Genomic DNA, 16826 nt, shown 5'->3' with positions numbered 1-16826 from the left:
GATACCTTGGCTGGTTGTCAGCAATCCATTTGCCTGCGAAGATCAGGCGCTGCTGCCGTATACGCCGATGCTGCCCTTCTTTGTCTCCGGTTATCCCCTGATGGCCTTTGGAGAAATCTAAGTTCCTAGTTGTTGACATAAACAGAGAAGGGAAAGTCAGGCTTTGAACCAGGCGCAAGAGACGTAGGTGAGGCCAACAATAGCTGGTGCATTTAACTCTACCCAAAGTCTTACCTTCCATATCAACCTATACACGTGGAACTTGAAAAGGCTAGAACTCTATTTTAAGGTAATTTTACAGTATTGTTATGCAGATAAATGCCCACACAGTATGCCTCTGCGTTTCATAGCAAAGGATGAAAGCTCATGCTATATATAAATCCTTGTGTTTATTTAGATTGTAAACCCCTCGGGGTACAGACCTGTCAAACCTGTTCTTTATAAAGAGTCATGGTATTACAGACAAGAAAACAGCAACAGAGTATCTTGCCCTGAGATTCTATACAAAGAGGACAGATCAGGAACAGGCCTTTGGTTTTCATATTCCCTACCAATAAGTGAATCAGGGAGATCTTGTGTTAATTCAAACACGAGTTCTACCTGGCCCTGTGTGGCAGAACACTGATCTCCCTGGTTCACTTGGTAGTTTTCCCATTATGGGGTGCAAGGCAGGGCATACATGATCCCAAGCATTACTTCCCATCTGCCCCTAGGAAGAACAATCCCCATGAATCAAAGATGCTTTACACCTAGATCCACAAATATCCATAACTAGATTCATCTCAAGAACCACCCCAAAGGGGGACAGAGGTCACGAGTTCTGTGCAAAATTTCTAATTTAGCATGATTCCCTGCTGCTTCCTCCCCACCCAGCCCACTGTCTTTTGCTGATGAACAGCCATCATTCCTCTTCATTATGACATGTTAAAAAAAGATGTTTGAAACTGCTGTTATGCCCTCCCGTTTACCGAGAAGGGGGTGGAGGACGACGAGCTGGCTCCCACTATTACTCTCCAAAGTGGTCTATCAGAAGGTCCCATGCTACCACCACAGCTCCCTCCATAATCCCCCTTTGCCCTTGAATTGGCAATGGAGAGGGTCAGATTTGACTCCCAAAGACCACCAATTATTGGTCCCCAATGCAAATTAGTCTCAACCAGTTCCTTCAGACCTTTCTTTACATTACATTTTCACAATCTCATGCTTGCTGCTGTCCTCCAACTCATCCCCATGTTAACATAAAAATGTGCATTGCAAGAACGGATTTCAGAATTTTTCATTAGATATATTACAGTATATAAAGATGCTATGCATACATCTAAAGGCCAAGTTAGATATGCCAAGATATTATAATTTTCCTCTTGGACTGATCCAGGGGAGATCCCAAGTAGCTGCTTTCAGTCCCAAGACTCCCATCAGGTTTGGGGAGAGAAATCCTATTACTGTGACAAATGGAGACACACTGTCTAAACCCTCCTTTCCTCACATATTGGGTTGCATCCTTTTGCCTCTAAAAGACTCCAAAGAGATTAAACTCTAAATACACTAAAGTAAGAAGGAGCTTGAAGAATTAGAACTGGGGTCATAAGAAGAAAATATAGAAAAAAGAATGAAAAGAACTGAAATACAGAAGGAGGTGGGGACAGAAATAAGACACAGCAGGTTTTGTGTCTTGCTGATGGTTATACTAAACTTAAACAATCATTGCTGAATATTAATATCGTTCAAGTGCTATTGATCAAATTCACATGTCACCAAGGTAAACCTGCTACCTCCAGCAGCCACTCACCTGAAGGAGGGTCTCAAAGCTAAGAATCCCTGCAGCTCAAACTCCTCTGGAAGAGGGGTAGCTAGTAAACAATTAGACAGAAAAAGATGAAAAAATGTGCAGGACTGCATTTATCGCCAAGCCTAGTCTGCTATTAAATGAGGACCCCAATCCAGTCAAAGTTAAGCACTCTCAAGTCCCACCAATTTCTACTGGAGAATCAAGTATATGCTCTACAAATGGTATCAATGCAACATATAAAAATACTTACCTTTATTGGATTGTACCCTCAATTACATGCTGTCCTCCATAAGGTTTAATAAGAAGAGTTTAATAAATGAATGAGATTCAATCCAAAGGCAAAATGGTGGTTCATAGTTTGGGCGGTACTGAATATTCTCCAGTTTTAATAATCACTTGGAAGTAGAACATCTGATGCAGCCAAATTACCAAAAAAATATATATTCATGTCTTTGAACATTCGCTGCCATTAGTTTCCCCAGCTGCAGCTGCTTTTTAGTGCCATTTTCTTTCTTCTTTGCCCTCACTGTCATTTAATATGAATGCATGTGGTAATCCATGTGACTTTGTTTACAACTGCCTGTGACATCATCATGGCAAGAAGTAGTATTACAGTGCCTTGGGCTAAGTCATGAGAGTTGCAACTGCCGACCAGATTTATCAGCAGCGTGGGCAAATGAGGACAAGGAGAGTAAGGGCAAAGAAGAAGAGAATTAAAATAATATCAGTGCTGATAAGACACAGGAAACAGGATGCGCTCTTCAAAACTTAAGAAGGCAAAAATGAAGTAAGCAGTTCTGGGTCGGCCCAACTTATGATCAAGTTGAATGGTGCATTCGTACTGCAAAAGGTTCTAGTTTCCCCACAACCCCATTCATCACCGAAGCACATCTTCCATGGAACACTTGATAAGGGAGTAGCCTTACCATTAGGGCAGGAGAGATCTTCCTCACGAGGCTGGAAACTGTTTAGAAGGGAGATCAGCCAGGGCCAAATGCTGCAAGCAAAGAAGAATTTTACATTGATGTAATATGCTAGTGGTCCACTTATACCACTTCCACGGCTTCCTCTGTACTTTCTGTCAGGCTTCCTATTGTGCCTGAGCAGCCTTCACTCCCTGCCTATCCCTCCTTGAAAGCTAACTCTTATCATGTTGTTGCTGCTGCTGCTGCAAAACCCACAGTGCCCATAGAGCTGTGCATGAGCCCTGATCTTGACAGGGATTTTGTCATTTCTTTTTCTAGACCATGTCAGCTCCCTATTTATCCTAAATATAGGCTCAGGTATAATTCCCTTGAAAGCCAGAAAACACTGCTATAAACTCTACAGGCCAGTTTCTGAGGAACTCCAGGGGAAAGTATCATCATCATTTCATAATCATCTAGGTCTCCAATAGGCTGGACGTGTAGCCTTTCATTTTCTCCATTCACTTAAATTAAAAGTGACGCATGCCCAGATCCTTTCTGGCAAAGGATCTCTTCCTAGCTTAAATGGAGCTGGGCAGACTGCAAAAGGAAGACGCAGCAGTGTTCCATTTTCAACTTAGCTTGAACCACAACTGCAATTCTTTTCTACTTCCTCCTCCTTTAGCCTACCCAACAAGGGGAAAGAAGATGGGGGCAACCTGGAAGTACGACATTTCCCTATGGGGCTTACTACCGTATTTCTTCGATTGTAAGATGCCATCGATTTTAAGACGCACACTAATTTCAGTACTACCGACAGGGGGAAAAAATCTAAGACACACCCGCGATTCTAAGACGCACCCCATTTTTAGAGATGTTTATATGGGAAAAAAGTGTGTCTTAGAAGCGAAGAAATAGGGTATACATTTTTCTATCTTCAGAGGAAATAAACAGGCAATTGGCTGCTTGATGTTTCACCCAAATTCCTGACAATGAAAGTGTGGGGGAAAACATGCACTGGTGCCTTTATTTCGCCTGTAACGGGCAAACACTACAAACGTTGGTGCTACTCCTTGATTTTAAGAGTTTCCCTGTTTTATTGTAATGTATGCGTTTCATCAGGTTTTGAAAATTATATTTTATTCTTTTCATGGTTTTACTGTAAATCACCCTAAGCAGTCAATGAGTAGAGGACCAATTAAAAATACATTCAATACTGTAATTCAGAACCTACTATAAAAACCCCTTCTAATTTGAAGGCTGCCCCATAGTTTATTCAGGCTATGCAACCTGGGCTACTGGGGAGTTAAATGCACAAAGTAGTACAGCTGACTGACACTATTCAAAAAGACATGGACTGGGTTAGTATGCATCTCTAAAACAGAAACCTGTTTCCTTCAGCTCTTCAGAGGAACTTAAATAACTGGGAGAGAAACTGGTGTGGATCCCCTGAAGAAAAGCAACCAAGGATTGCTGCATGCAGGCCTTGAGTAGAAGGAATGCTGCTTTTCAGGACCAAGTGAAGTGCAATTGATGACAATCTGAGGCAGACTCCTACAGAGTTGGCTGCAATTACATGACTGCAGGTATCATTACGGTATTATAACTTATTTATTACATTTTTATACCACCCCATAGCTGAGGCTCTCTGGATAGGATAAAATAGGATAAAAACACTTAAAAACAATATACAAAAATTTTAAATCACAAAAACATACAATTTAAAACTACAAAAACATACAAAACCAAACCCAGGCTAATTACATATTGCTAAATGCCTGAGAGAAGAGGTAAAGTAGCACCTTGAAACAAGACATCTGTGTGACTCTCTTCTTGCAAAATACTGGTTTCTTAGTTGAAAGCATTTATACTCATATCTATTTGGAAGTTTCACACAGTTAGACAGCACTGAAAATTGTTGGGTTACAGGGAATCCCGATTCAGGAGTTCAAGGTCCACTCCCAACCATGTACATTGATGGTGCTATATAAATAAATAAATAATAATAATAATAATAACCTTACTACACAAAGAGGTGAAATGAAGGAAACAGGATTCAAACAGCCCAGCCCAGGACACTAATGAGAGTTCATTCTTATTTCGTTTAATAAAGCACAGACACATTAAGGGCCATTTCACACATCATGTACAGGCAAACCTGGGTTTACCACTGTCTATACTCAACAGTGAGTTCCATGCAATCACTGCATGTTATTGCAAACATGCATTCCATTCACACATTAAACATCTTAACAACGGAGGCCTGGCACCTACGTTGATGTCATTTGGGCATCATGCAATGACTTTATTTTTCCAAGATTTTAAAGCGGTTTAACTTAACTTATATTAGTTTTATAGTGCTAGTGTGGACCCAGTCCTCTGCTAAAATATGCAATATGACAGGGTAGAAAATTATTTTTAAAAGGGGAGGGGGAGACTTTAGGAGTAATTGTAGGTTCCAGTTTTTCACAACATAATCATGGATGCGCTGAAAGGCACCAGATTTATGGGCTGTAAGATATGAGTACTACAACTCCCACGAACATTTGTGCAGCAAAATAGCATGCCCAAGAACTTGCAATTAGTATCACAAACCCCAATTCCATTTTATCTCTTCTCCCCTTAAAACATTTTGTCTACTTTTCTTCACAACCTCCAAGATGAGGGAAAGTGTAGCTTTTTGGGGGGGGCCAAAGCTCAAGCCGAATTGCCCTTACTGATAAGGCTATATATCATTCTGGAACACACTATAATCTAGTCACCAAAATCTACTTTTATCTTCTAAACATGCCTATTAACAGCCACTACTAGTGTTGGAGCACACACACTGGAAGTAAAACAAATCAAGACTTAATTGCTGTAATTGAGGATGTCAGCTTATTAGAAAACACCCACAGAGTAAACAAAGCATGTTCTGGATATAGAGCACGAAGCACAGTACCACCAAAATATGTCACCTGCAGTGATACATGATCATCGGCTAAAGTTTCAGAACTACACAGTAGAATTGGCAGCTTCGACTGAAGTGCCATCATCTGGCCTTGAACAAATTGATTTGTTTCCATCCATTTCATCATCTTTTAAGTTTGTCTCTTAGTGGGTACAGCCTGCCAGAAAAACCTCAAAGAGGCTGCACAATTCTAAACAGCGTCTGGAGATTCAGCCACGGAACAATTATCATGGCACATGTACTTGAATTCAGGAAGTCTCCCACACTGCCACAAGACAGGTATGGATGAAGCTCTACCTATGTAGAGCCTCAGTTCAAAGGGGGACACTCACAGCTGTCCAACCTCACCTATTGGGCATGCATCTGCTCCAACTCCTGGCCAGGGCACAGAAGGTATATCCACAAACCATGAGCCCCTGCCAAAGGAAATGAGGCAGGTGGCTACTAGGAGGAGGGCTTTCTCCGCTGTGGCACCCCGGCTGTGGAATGAGTTCCCCAGAGAGGTTCGCCTGGCGCCTACACTGTACTCCTTTCGTCGCCAGCTGAAGACCTTTTTATTCTCTCAGTATTTTAACACTTAATTTTAACTTAAATTTAAATTTTACTGTTCTAACTCTGTATTTTAATCTTATATCAATTTTGCTGCGTGGTTTTATCCTGGTTGTGCTTTTCATACTGTATTTTGTATTTGTGCTTTTAACCTGTTGGTTGTTTTATTATGGTTTTAATTTTTGTGAACCGCCCAGAGAGCTTCGGCTATTGGGCAGTATAAAAATGTAATAAATAAATAAACCATGCAGCTGTTTTCCAGATTTTTATGCATGTTACCTGCCTGGTTTGGGCCTATGACTGCTAGACTTTATGGACATAGGCCTCATCCAAACATTACATTCAATATGTGGATATTAAACAAAGGTCTGAAAAACAGTCGAGGCACACTCTGACTCCTACTTCCCCACCAGATGTATGGCTTTAAGTGTGTAAAGCCTAAAGAACAAATCTGGTTCCAGCTTCGAGACTGAAGGCACATGATTCCCCCAACCTCGCTTAAGCTAAGCAGTTCTGGATCTGGTCACTGCGTGGATGGTAGACTGCTAGGGAATGCTATTTATACCACACTGAATTTCATCATGGAGGAAGCGTGGGATGTAAATTTACCAAAATAGATTGTTGCATACAGGTGACAACCACCCCCATTTAGGGAGCAAGTGCCCCATTGTTGGTTGGGAATCTTGAATGAGGAAAACACTTTGATAGTAGTCTGAAGCTACTATTTCTTCAACCTAGGCTAAAATCAAAGAGAAGCAAATAAAGCCCCCTCAGTACCAACCATGCACTATAGAGATTGCCTGAGACCAAGAAAAATTTTTAGGAGGCAGAAAAGAAAACGTGGCTATAGAAGAATTTGGGGAGCAAGTGGCAGAAGTTCTTCATTATTGGGGCTTGCTACAGAATTCTGGGGGGAGGGCCCAGGTTCTGCTCGGTAAAGAAAACATGCTAATGGGTCAATAGCTGGATGTTTCTGTTCTGAGAAACGGTGGTTCGGTGAGCAGTAGTTTAGTTAGCTAAAGACAGTGACCACACCACTGATATGACAACTTTTGTCATGGTCCGTTACTCAGACACTTTTAGAAGAATATGTGAGGAAACTTTAAGCATAAACCATCACAATTTATATAGCACTTTAAAGTACTCAATGTACCTCACATTAATTCTTACAACCATCCGGTAAGGTGGGACATTATTATGATTTACATATTGCACAAAGAGGGTCACAAATAAGAGATTGTGGCTTACTTAAGACTACCACTAGATAATTCATTGTAGAGGCAAAATTTGTACTGGGTTCTTTCTGTTTACACCCCTTAGTCACTATGTTATACTAGTATTCATACAAATGTCTCTCGCAAATCCTTCATTGGTAACTCATTTAATCAAAGCATCTGACAAACAGATAAACAAAATATGAAATAACATGAAAACCCAAAACTCACTATTGTCTTTCATCAACCACGGTCTCCTGAAATACACTGGGTCTAAGTTTCAGCCAGTCCATTGAGACTTTGAGTGCAGGGAGGGGATAAGAACCCCAAGACTCTTCCTGGTAATCATTCTGGAGTGGACACTTGCACAAGATTCCAAGAAAAGACACTGGGAAAAACAGAAGTATTAAATACTTTAGGTGATTCAGCCATGCTGGCAACATAACTTTGGCTATGAAAGCTCACTTTGAGGACTGAGGGAGGGATCAGCTTAGGCTCCCTCAGTGTAACAGAATTAAGAAAGGACGTGCCACCACAAAAGTTGACCTCTGTGGAGAATACTGAGAAAGGCAAAAAGGTGAGGACATAATGCCTTCAACAGCAGAACCAGGCAAAGAGATATGAACCCTAGTCAGGCATTCAAACATATGCAAGCAAACTGTGAAAGGAGAGAGATGGGGACTGTGCTTGTTGACCACTCCCTCCATCACATTCATATCGCTCCTTTTGCTTGTGGGAGGGGGACCTTTAGCTGCGGGGAGCTGGTTGGACTTGCCTAGGTTCCCCATGCAATCCAGAAACCCAGGAAGTGAGGATTCTAAATCACATGGGAAGCCTACACACAAACTCCACTTCCAACGGGTGGAAGATGTGGCAAGGACACAACGGAGGGGGCGGGGCCAGTGCTCTCCCCCCCTCTCTTCACATGATTTGCATCACTGAGGGCTTGGGTCACGGATAAATCTATGCCCATGCCCCCACCAGCTTTCTCCTCCTCAGGTCAATGTGGTTCTTGCAGATGACTTCATAGCAGGCTGCAGCTAGAGTGGTAGCCAAGAAGCCAGATACGCTATCAGTGGCAATACAATGGACTATCCAGGCGCCAAGTTGCAGTGGGAGAGTGATCCCGATTTAATCCCCATGCCCAGCTTATTCAGTCTCTCACCTGCTCTTCCATTCAGCAGTAACTGGGAAGTTATGCCACTGCTAGAGCTGCCTCCTAATTTAAGGATGTTGCAAGAGCTGCACCAGCAGCAACTCCTCCTCATGTGTCCCACGAGAAATTGGCTAGCAATCACCCGGTGAGAAGTGTTGCCCACCACCTGGCTAGAACATCCCACTGTCCAGCAGATTTGGCTACCCTAAAGACAAGCTTTGTTTCAAGATCAGCGAATTTTAGTACTTACTGAAAAGCGCCAGCAACTGTGTCCAGCAGAGCTGCTCGTCCTGACTGTAACTGTGCTGTTCAGTCTCATTGCTGAAGTCTCGTAAGTGATGCAACTGAAACAGGTTGATGACGGTAATGTGGACTAGCTGTTGAGAATTAAAGGTCTTCTGGAACAGCAGCCTCTGTATCAAAAAGGAAGCACAGACACTGCAGCCTTCCCAATATGAACAGCTCAATCTGACTGGCAGCTACTATGCAACATCCATATATTTTACACACAGCTTGGCCAAGAAACAGAATTCAGGATGAGGCTATGATTCTTGGTGAATAAGGTCACTGGCAGAAGATTTAGCCTCGCCCCAACGAAGTCCTTTGGCTTGTGTGCTTGTTGTATTATTTATCATTATCATAATTAACATTTATTAAATTGCCTTTGTACAGAAATCCAGTTCTCAAGGTGACACACATTGCTGCAGCAAAACAAAACCTATGACTCTAAAAATAATTAAAAACTAAGCAATAAGAAAAAGGAGGTCAGGCCAAAACAGCCTCAATTCAACCAGCTATCTGAAAAGCTTGCAGGAAAAAATGGATCTTTAACTGTCAATAGAAAGAAGTCAAAGACGTCTCTTGTAGATCTCCCTGGGTGGGATGCTCCACAAGGCAGATGCTAACGTAAGTGTTTGTCCTGCTCCATGGCCACATCAATCATTTCTCAATAAAGAAAGAAATATGGAGCAAGGCATCCCCAATAGATATTTAAAAGCTGGGGTGCGAACAGGAGAAAGAGCTCTGAAAGACACTTATCTATGTTCCTTTAACAAGGGAATTATCAGAGTACCAATCGCCACATGGACATTAGTTTTACAGGGAAAACAGGTCACATTTTGTAAAACCAACCTTGAACTGCTCTTCTAATTTCTCACGAAGAGGATTCAGTTTCTCCAAGTTCTTACTCAGATACACATGGCCATGGAACTTTATAAATGCCTTAATGAAATCAGACACTCCCCATTGAGTCTTCACCTCATCACGACTGCAATCAGAAGATAAAAACTGTATATCAGTGTTTCTAAACAGATATACAAGGCAGGAACAATGCTCTTTACTACACAAAAATATAACGCTCATTAGTTTCTTCTTTAAGGCATTTAGCATGTGTGAAACAGAACAGACAGTGGCTGTGGTTGACTGCTCCTCCCAAGACAAGTGCATTGCAGATAAAAGTATTAACATTTAGAATCTCTCAAATTAATAGGATTTTATCATTTGGATTACAGGGACAGCCAGTTTCTGTAATCTCAAGGCCTATGCTTTTCAGACAACAATTCAAGAACAGGAATAAAAGTTGGCTCTAGCCAGAAGAATTTAGACAAGTATGTACATTTACCTACTACATACAAAATTGAAAAAGAAGTAGTAACACTGCAACCTAGAATCTTTTTCTTACCACTTGGAAACATTATATAAGGCTGCCAAGGAACAGACTGAATTGCTTTGGGAGCTACATCCAGCCCACAGACCACCAGTTGGCCATTTCTGGTCTAGACCATATCAAAACAATGATTAAAGTGGAAGTCAAAGTTCTCTTATCCTGATCACATTTCTGGACATATATTTGATCCTATCAGTGAGTAACTGTGAAAAATATATGCATATGCACACATATATCAAGGCCCTACCCCAAACATACCTGGATATAAAGAAATTAACTGAAAATCATTGGCATTTTATTTATTTATTTATTTATTTATTACATTTCTATACCGCCCAATAGCCGGAGCTCTCTGGGCGGTTCACAAATTTTCCATTGAGTAGCTTATTTACAATGTACAATCACAGGCAAAAAGGTGTTGCTACTTCTAGCCTATAAGAGGCACAGGGAAAAGGAAATTACTGATGTGTAAATCATGTCCTTTGCGGTGTAGCCTTGAGGAGGAAAGATCTATAATGTGGCCCTAACCATACCCTAAATCTTAGAAATGACTATTCACACCCAGAACATATCAGGCTCACCTTTCCAGTGCTTTAGAAAGTGCTTTTTGTAGGTTAGTAGAGGCAGCTGGGAAAGGGAACTTCACAGCAATGCTTCTACAGTAGTAGAAAATGGTGGTCAGGTGATCTCCTTTGGAGGATGCTAAGATAGCCAGCTGATTGTAAGGCTGACCTAAAGCAAGCGAAAAAAGAAAAGGACAAATGAAAACTTTTGGAGCTCAGGACTCAGGACTTTTGGAGCTCAGGACTTATTCTACAAGTACAATTCCAGCTGCCTTCCTACATTCTAGGGAACATCTATTTTTGCTTATCTCTGTTCAAAAACCAGACATATGTCTACTTCCAACCTAAATATGTTTATTTTATGTAAAGTTATATTGCCCTGCCTTTTCAGAGCTCAAGGTAGCTTACAAGATCATGAATATTTTTACTAATAGGGAAAAAAATCCATCATCACAGCCGTGGTTATCTGAGACAGTATCTCAAAGCCTCGGGGTAACAGCAGTGAAGGAACTGCTCTTGACAGCTGATGTTCTTACCTCAAGTAACAAAGGCACAGGAAGTAAGGCCAAACCTACTGACCACAACTACCATGGAGGCTCATATAATAAGAAGTAGTCTTTGAAGTATGCAGATCCCAAGCCGCCACGGGCTTAGCACCTTTAACTTGGCCCAGAAGCAAACCCTCTAAAGAACAACAATTTGTATTTGCTATTATCTTGCCCAACATTCCTAAGGAACAAAACTTCCCAACAATCTACATCTCTGACTCCACCTCCTCTAAACAAGGATTCCTTCTAAACTGGTGTAGCACATCCTCCCAAAATATCCAACTTTGCATGATAGAAATGTGAAATAAACTAGGGGAAGGGACAACATGAGAGAGTGTGGGTGCCATGTGTTGTACACAGGCTGAGACATTACACAGGTCAAGATTTTCTAAAGCATTAACAAAAAACAAACTTTAATCACCAACGGGTCTGATATTTTATGTTAATTACACCAACACACCCATGAACTTATTGCAAAACAAGGAAATTAACTTTTAAATAAATTGTACTGAATTATAGCTTTTAACAATGTTAGCAAACATTTGTTTGTTTTTCATAAACGTGAACAATTCAATGAACAGTTCCCTTCTTTGGCTTTCATTCTGAAACGTTTGGGCATCCTGCAGTTACATTTTTTTTAAAAAAAATCAAAATAAACAAAAAAGCAACAACTGTTAAATACACCACATCATAAGGTGCTGGTTGCTGAAGCAAGCTATGTAATTTTTGGTGGTTCCCTAGGTAGACATCTTTGCTACAGATGCCACTTTGTGTTTCGGTTCAGAGATGGCTGTAATTATATCAGGTGGCCAGTAGGAGAAGCTGAGTTATGCGGCTTGGTTTGCCCTCATTGCCGGCAGGGCGGGCGGGGGCAGGCAACCTCACCCCTCCTGCCACTGCTCACAAATGATACCATAATGAAATTAAAAAAGGTAAGCACTTTCGGCTTCCAGGACTATCTAACACTATTTGACCACTGTTAATAATCAGCAGTTAACTGACAACATGCCAACCCTCACATAACAAAGCGGGTTGCTACAAAGCTTGGCTCACTAATTGTTTATCTCCTGCGGGAAAGGGACTTGCAACTAACAGATTGGGCCTGCCCCAGCTGGCATGGCGGGGATGGGTCATATAGATGGAGGAAGGGATTCTATGTGTGTTCCAAGAAAGTGTGAATCTACAGATGGCTTTAACGGATAGTTTAACTGTATTTTATGTCAGCCACTACAGAGATCCTTCTGGATCAAATGTAGAGCGAAATTAAATAAAAATAAATAGCCAGGTCGTATGAAGCATAAATTCTTAACTTTGTCTACTATTAATTACTACAAAACAAATATGCTATATTACATCCTTCTTCCAAGGGGGTCAGTTGCCAATTTTGCACTGAACCATAATGACTCATTTCCATAGATATTTTCAAAAACAGAGATGGGAAGTGAAAAAACCATTCCAATGGGATTTTAAATCAGCATTTAGTAAGTCACTATTAAAAGTAGCATGTGAATCGCAAAGAATTACTTGACATGAATACAAAATTCTCAGCAGTGATAACTTTTGTCTAACCACTTGGCATTAGAATCTCCTTTGCCTTTATCTGAAAGACAGAACAACCTGGAAATTTAAGTATTTAAGTCTACAATCTTAAATACACTAACTGGGAAGTAAGCCCCATTGAACACAGTCAACACACATAGGATCATGTAGCACAGCACTGATCAGAAACTGCCAAACTCAACCATATGGATTGCATTTCACAAACTCACCATTGGAGGGGACAAGCTGAGCTGCGTGCCTATAGTAGGACTCAGCCTGGCTGGTCTGATTTCTGTAGCGAGCTGAAAAAACAAGATTAAAAAAAACATTAGAACATTGGCTTACTAGTCTCACCATTTCTAAAATAATTAAGAGTTTGTTGATGATATCAACAGTCCACAGAGGACTCTTGATATACAATAAAATCTACACAGTTTGAGCTTTATGGTCAGGATATGAAACTAAAGACAGAACCATGCAGTGGACAAACAGGGACGACCGCCAGCAGTTTGCCAAGAGGCATCAGGCCTGGCTGCAATCAGGAGTAGAGTGTTGGACTAATAGTCCTTGGTCTGCTCTAGTCTGGCAATTGTTACGTTCTTATTCTCTTTTTCCTTCTCGGATTACAATTGCATATTGCTATTAACACTCAACACAAACTCTACTATTTATATCTGTCCAAAAAGGCACTGGTTGTCAATTTTCTGCCACAATTCCTTTTGTACAAACCTCCCACAAAGGATGGTACAACTCAAATATCCGGTGAGAATATAGGTCTCATGAAGACTGCTTGCACTCTGTTCCTTCAGCAGAGAGATGACCTAAGATATATTTAGCAGAAAATCCAAATGTTGCCCAGAGTTGCAAAAACTTTGTATCTGACAATTTGCTGCCCTTTAATGGCATCCCAGAACCTGCCAGCTAAGATGAAGTGTTCATGGTGCTTAATGCCAGGGCCAGCTCTAGCTCAATCATCTGGAACTCCTATTTCTCTTTGCCAAGAAGCCATAAGATACTTTCCCTCACATGGTCTACTCCTGTCCCCACCCCACCCTCCTAAAACTGCACAGCTTATGCACACCTTACTCTTGCAGGTGATACTATGCAGCACTCTTCCTGGTTCTACTACTCACCAATGTCTCCAAGGTGGACAAGGCAGTGCTGGCATATATACGAGCAAGAGCTAGATTGTGGCTTCACAATGGCGCTGGTGTGTGTCTGTTTATTGCTGATAATTCCCAGTTGGGAGGACTTCACACGACAGGGCAAATCTACGTTAAACACTGTGCACAGCTCCTGCAGTAGCTGCAATTAGAAACAATCAAATACATTTAGTAGCTGTATTACATACAGGAGACCATTTTTCTAGGATTCAGATTCTCAGTGAAAGCCAAACAGTATGCTCAAACTTTAGTATTATGGGGTGTTGCTTTTTTTAAAAAAAATTACAAATACACAAAACATACAAACCATGCAACTTCAAAATACGCAATTCCTAAAAGTCTTTATACTATGAATTATTCATAGGAAATTCACAGTTATTCATAAAGACAAAAAATGCAAGAGGTTCAATGGCCCCATCGAGAGCATCTGGATTAAAATAAAAGGGGCAAGGAATAAAAGGAACATGATAGTCGGAGTCTGCTACCAACCACCTAATCAAGGAGAAGGATAAAACTTTTGATAAGCAAATTGCTGGTGTTTCAAGGAAATGTGAGGTAATAGTAATGGGGGACTTCAATTACCCCAATATCTGTAGGGAGACAAATTCTGCCAAAAGTGGCCCTTCCAAGAAATTCTTGGTATGTGTGATTGATAACTTTCTCCTACAGAAAGTGGAGGAAGGAACTAGAGGATCAGCTATCCTTGACTTGATATTGACCAAACAGGATGACTTAGTGGATAAAGTGGCAGTTAAGAGAACTCTGGGGGAAAGTGACCATGTCATACTTGAGCTCTTGATTTTAAAGGAAGCGAAAGATAAGTATAGCCATACACGTGCTCTGGATCTTAGGAAAGCCGATTTTAATAAACTCAGAACTATGATAAGCAAGGTCCCATGGCAAGTGACCCTAATGAGAAAAGGAGTCCAAGATGGGTGGGAGTTTTTTAAAAAAGGAAATTTTAAAAGCTCAATTACAAACAATTCCAACAAGAAAAAAAGATAGAAGACAACAGAAGAAACCAATGTGGCTCCACAAAAAGCTTAGAGATGACCTGAAAACAAAAAGGGATACATATAGGAAGTGGAAGGAAGACCAGGCTCCAGAAGAAAATAATAGACAGGTAGCACAGAAGTGCAGGAATGGCATCAGGAAGGCTAAAGCTGAAAATGAGATGAGGCTCGTGAGGGATGCTAAATGCAACAAAAAAGCTTGTTTCAGGTACATGCATAGTAAAAGACAGAGGAAAGAAATGGTGGTTCAACCACTCAATGAGGATGGCAAATTGATAACAGATGACAAAGAAAAGGCCGAAGTGCTAAATTCCTACTTTGGCTCAGTCTTCTCTCAAAAGCAGGTCTATGACCCCTCTGGCAAAAGTGAAGTACAAGCTGAAGGAGCAGGATTGCATCTTGAGATTGATAAACAAATGGTCAAGGGACATCTAATTTCTTTGAACAAGTTCAAATCTCCAGGGCCCAATGGACTGCATCCTACAATGAACTGGCAGAAAAACTCTCAGAACCACTGTCTGTTATCTTTGCGAAATCATGGAAGATGGGTGAAGTGCTGGACGACTGGAGGAGGGGGCTAATGTTGTCCCTAACTTCAGAAAAGGCGAAAAGGAGGAACCTGAGAACTATAGACTGGTTAGTCTGACATAAATCTCTGGGAAATTTTTGGAGCAGATTATAAAGCAGTCATTCTGTAAGCACCTTGAAAACAATGCAGTGATTACTAGAAGCCAGCACGGATTTGTTAAGAACAAATCCTGCCAGACTAATACAATGTCATTTTTTGATTGGGTAACCTCCCTTGTGGACCGTGGGAATGCTATGGACATAATATATCTTGACTTCAGCAAAGCTTTTGACAAAGTGCCCCACGACATTCTGATTAGCAAACTAGCTAAACATGGGCTAGATGGAACAACTAATATGTGGATCCAGCGTTGGCTACAGAATCAGACTCAAAGAGTGCTTATCAATGGTACCTTCTCAAACTGTGGGGAGGTAATGAGCGGGGTACCACAGGGCTCAGTTCTGGGCCCAGTGCTCTTCAACATTTAATGATTTGGATGAGGTAGTGCAGGGAATGCTTATCAAATTTGCAGATGACACAAATTTGGGTGGGATAGCTAATACCCTGGAAGACAGAAACAAACTTCAAAGTAGTCTTGATAGGCTGGAGCGCTGGGCTGAAAACAACAGAATGAAATGTAATAGGGATAAATGCCAAGTTCTACACCTAGGAAAAAGAAACCAAATGCAGTTACAAGATGGGGGATACTTGGCTCAGCAATACTACAAGGATCTTGGAATTATTGTAGATCACAAGCTGAATATAGGCCAACAGTGTGATGTGGCTACAAAAAAAGCAAATGCTATTTTGGGATGCATTAATAGAAGTATAGCTTCCAAATTGCGTGAGGTACTGGTTCCCCTCTATTTGGCACTGGTTAGACCTCATCTTGAGTACTGCATCGAGTTCTGGGTACCACACTTCAAGAAGGATGCTGACAAACTGGAGTGCTTTCAGAGGAGGGCAAGAAGGATGATCAGGGGTCTGGAAACAAAGCCCTATGAGGAGAGATTGAAAGAACTGGGAATGTTTAGCCTTGAGAAGAAAAGACTGAGGGGAGACATGATAGCACTCTTCAAATACTTGAAAGGTTGTCACACAGAGGAGGGCCAGGATCTCATCTCAATCATCCCAGAGTGCAGGACATGGAATAATGGGCTCAAGTTACAAGAAGCCAGATTCCAGCTGGCCATCAGGAAAAAC

The 16826-nt window shown here is 41.2% G+C and overlaps 1 protein-coding gene across 2 annotated transcripts in view; it reads right to left on the bottom strand.

Moving 5' to 3' along the window:
- Nucleotides 1-16826, bottom strand: part of SMG7 (SMG7 nonsense mediated mRNA decay factor) — a 68319-nt gene that overhangs the window by 28681 nt on the left and 22812 nt on the right. For both annotated transcript variants that reach the window (XM_063134605.1, XM_063134614.1), the window contains exons 5-13: nt 14013-14184; nt 13110-13181; nt 10811-10961; nt 9695-9830; nt 8814-8976; nt 7639-7795; nt 2716-2786; nt 1790-1850; nt 6-125 (exon numbers count right to left, since the gene is read on the bottom strand). In XM_063134605.1, coding sequence (XP_062990675.1) covers nt 6-125; nt 1790-1850; nt 2716-2786; nt 7639-7795; nt 8814-8976; nt 9695-9830; nt 10811-10961; nt 13110-13181; nt 14013-14184 — 1103 coding nt within the window. The remainder of the gene's footprint in view (nt 1-5; nt 126-1789; nt 1851-2715; nt 2787-7638; nt 7796-8813; nt 8977-9694; nt 9831-10810; nt 10962-13109; nt 13182-14012; nt 14185-16826) is intronic.

Source organism: Elgaria multicarinata, chromosome 1 (genome assembly GCF_023053635.1).
Source record: "Elgaria multicarinata webbii isolate HBS135686 ecotype San Diego chromosome 1, rElgMul1.1.pri, whole genome shotgun sequence".
Classification (NCBI taxonomy): Eukaryota; Metazoa; Chordata; class Lepidosauria; order Squamata; family Anguidae; genus Elgaria; species Elgaria multicarinata.
The sequence above is the reverse complement of the archived record's forward strand: the minus strand, read 5'-3'. Positions and strand labels throughout refer to the sequence as shown.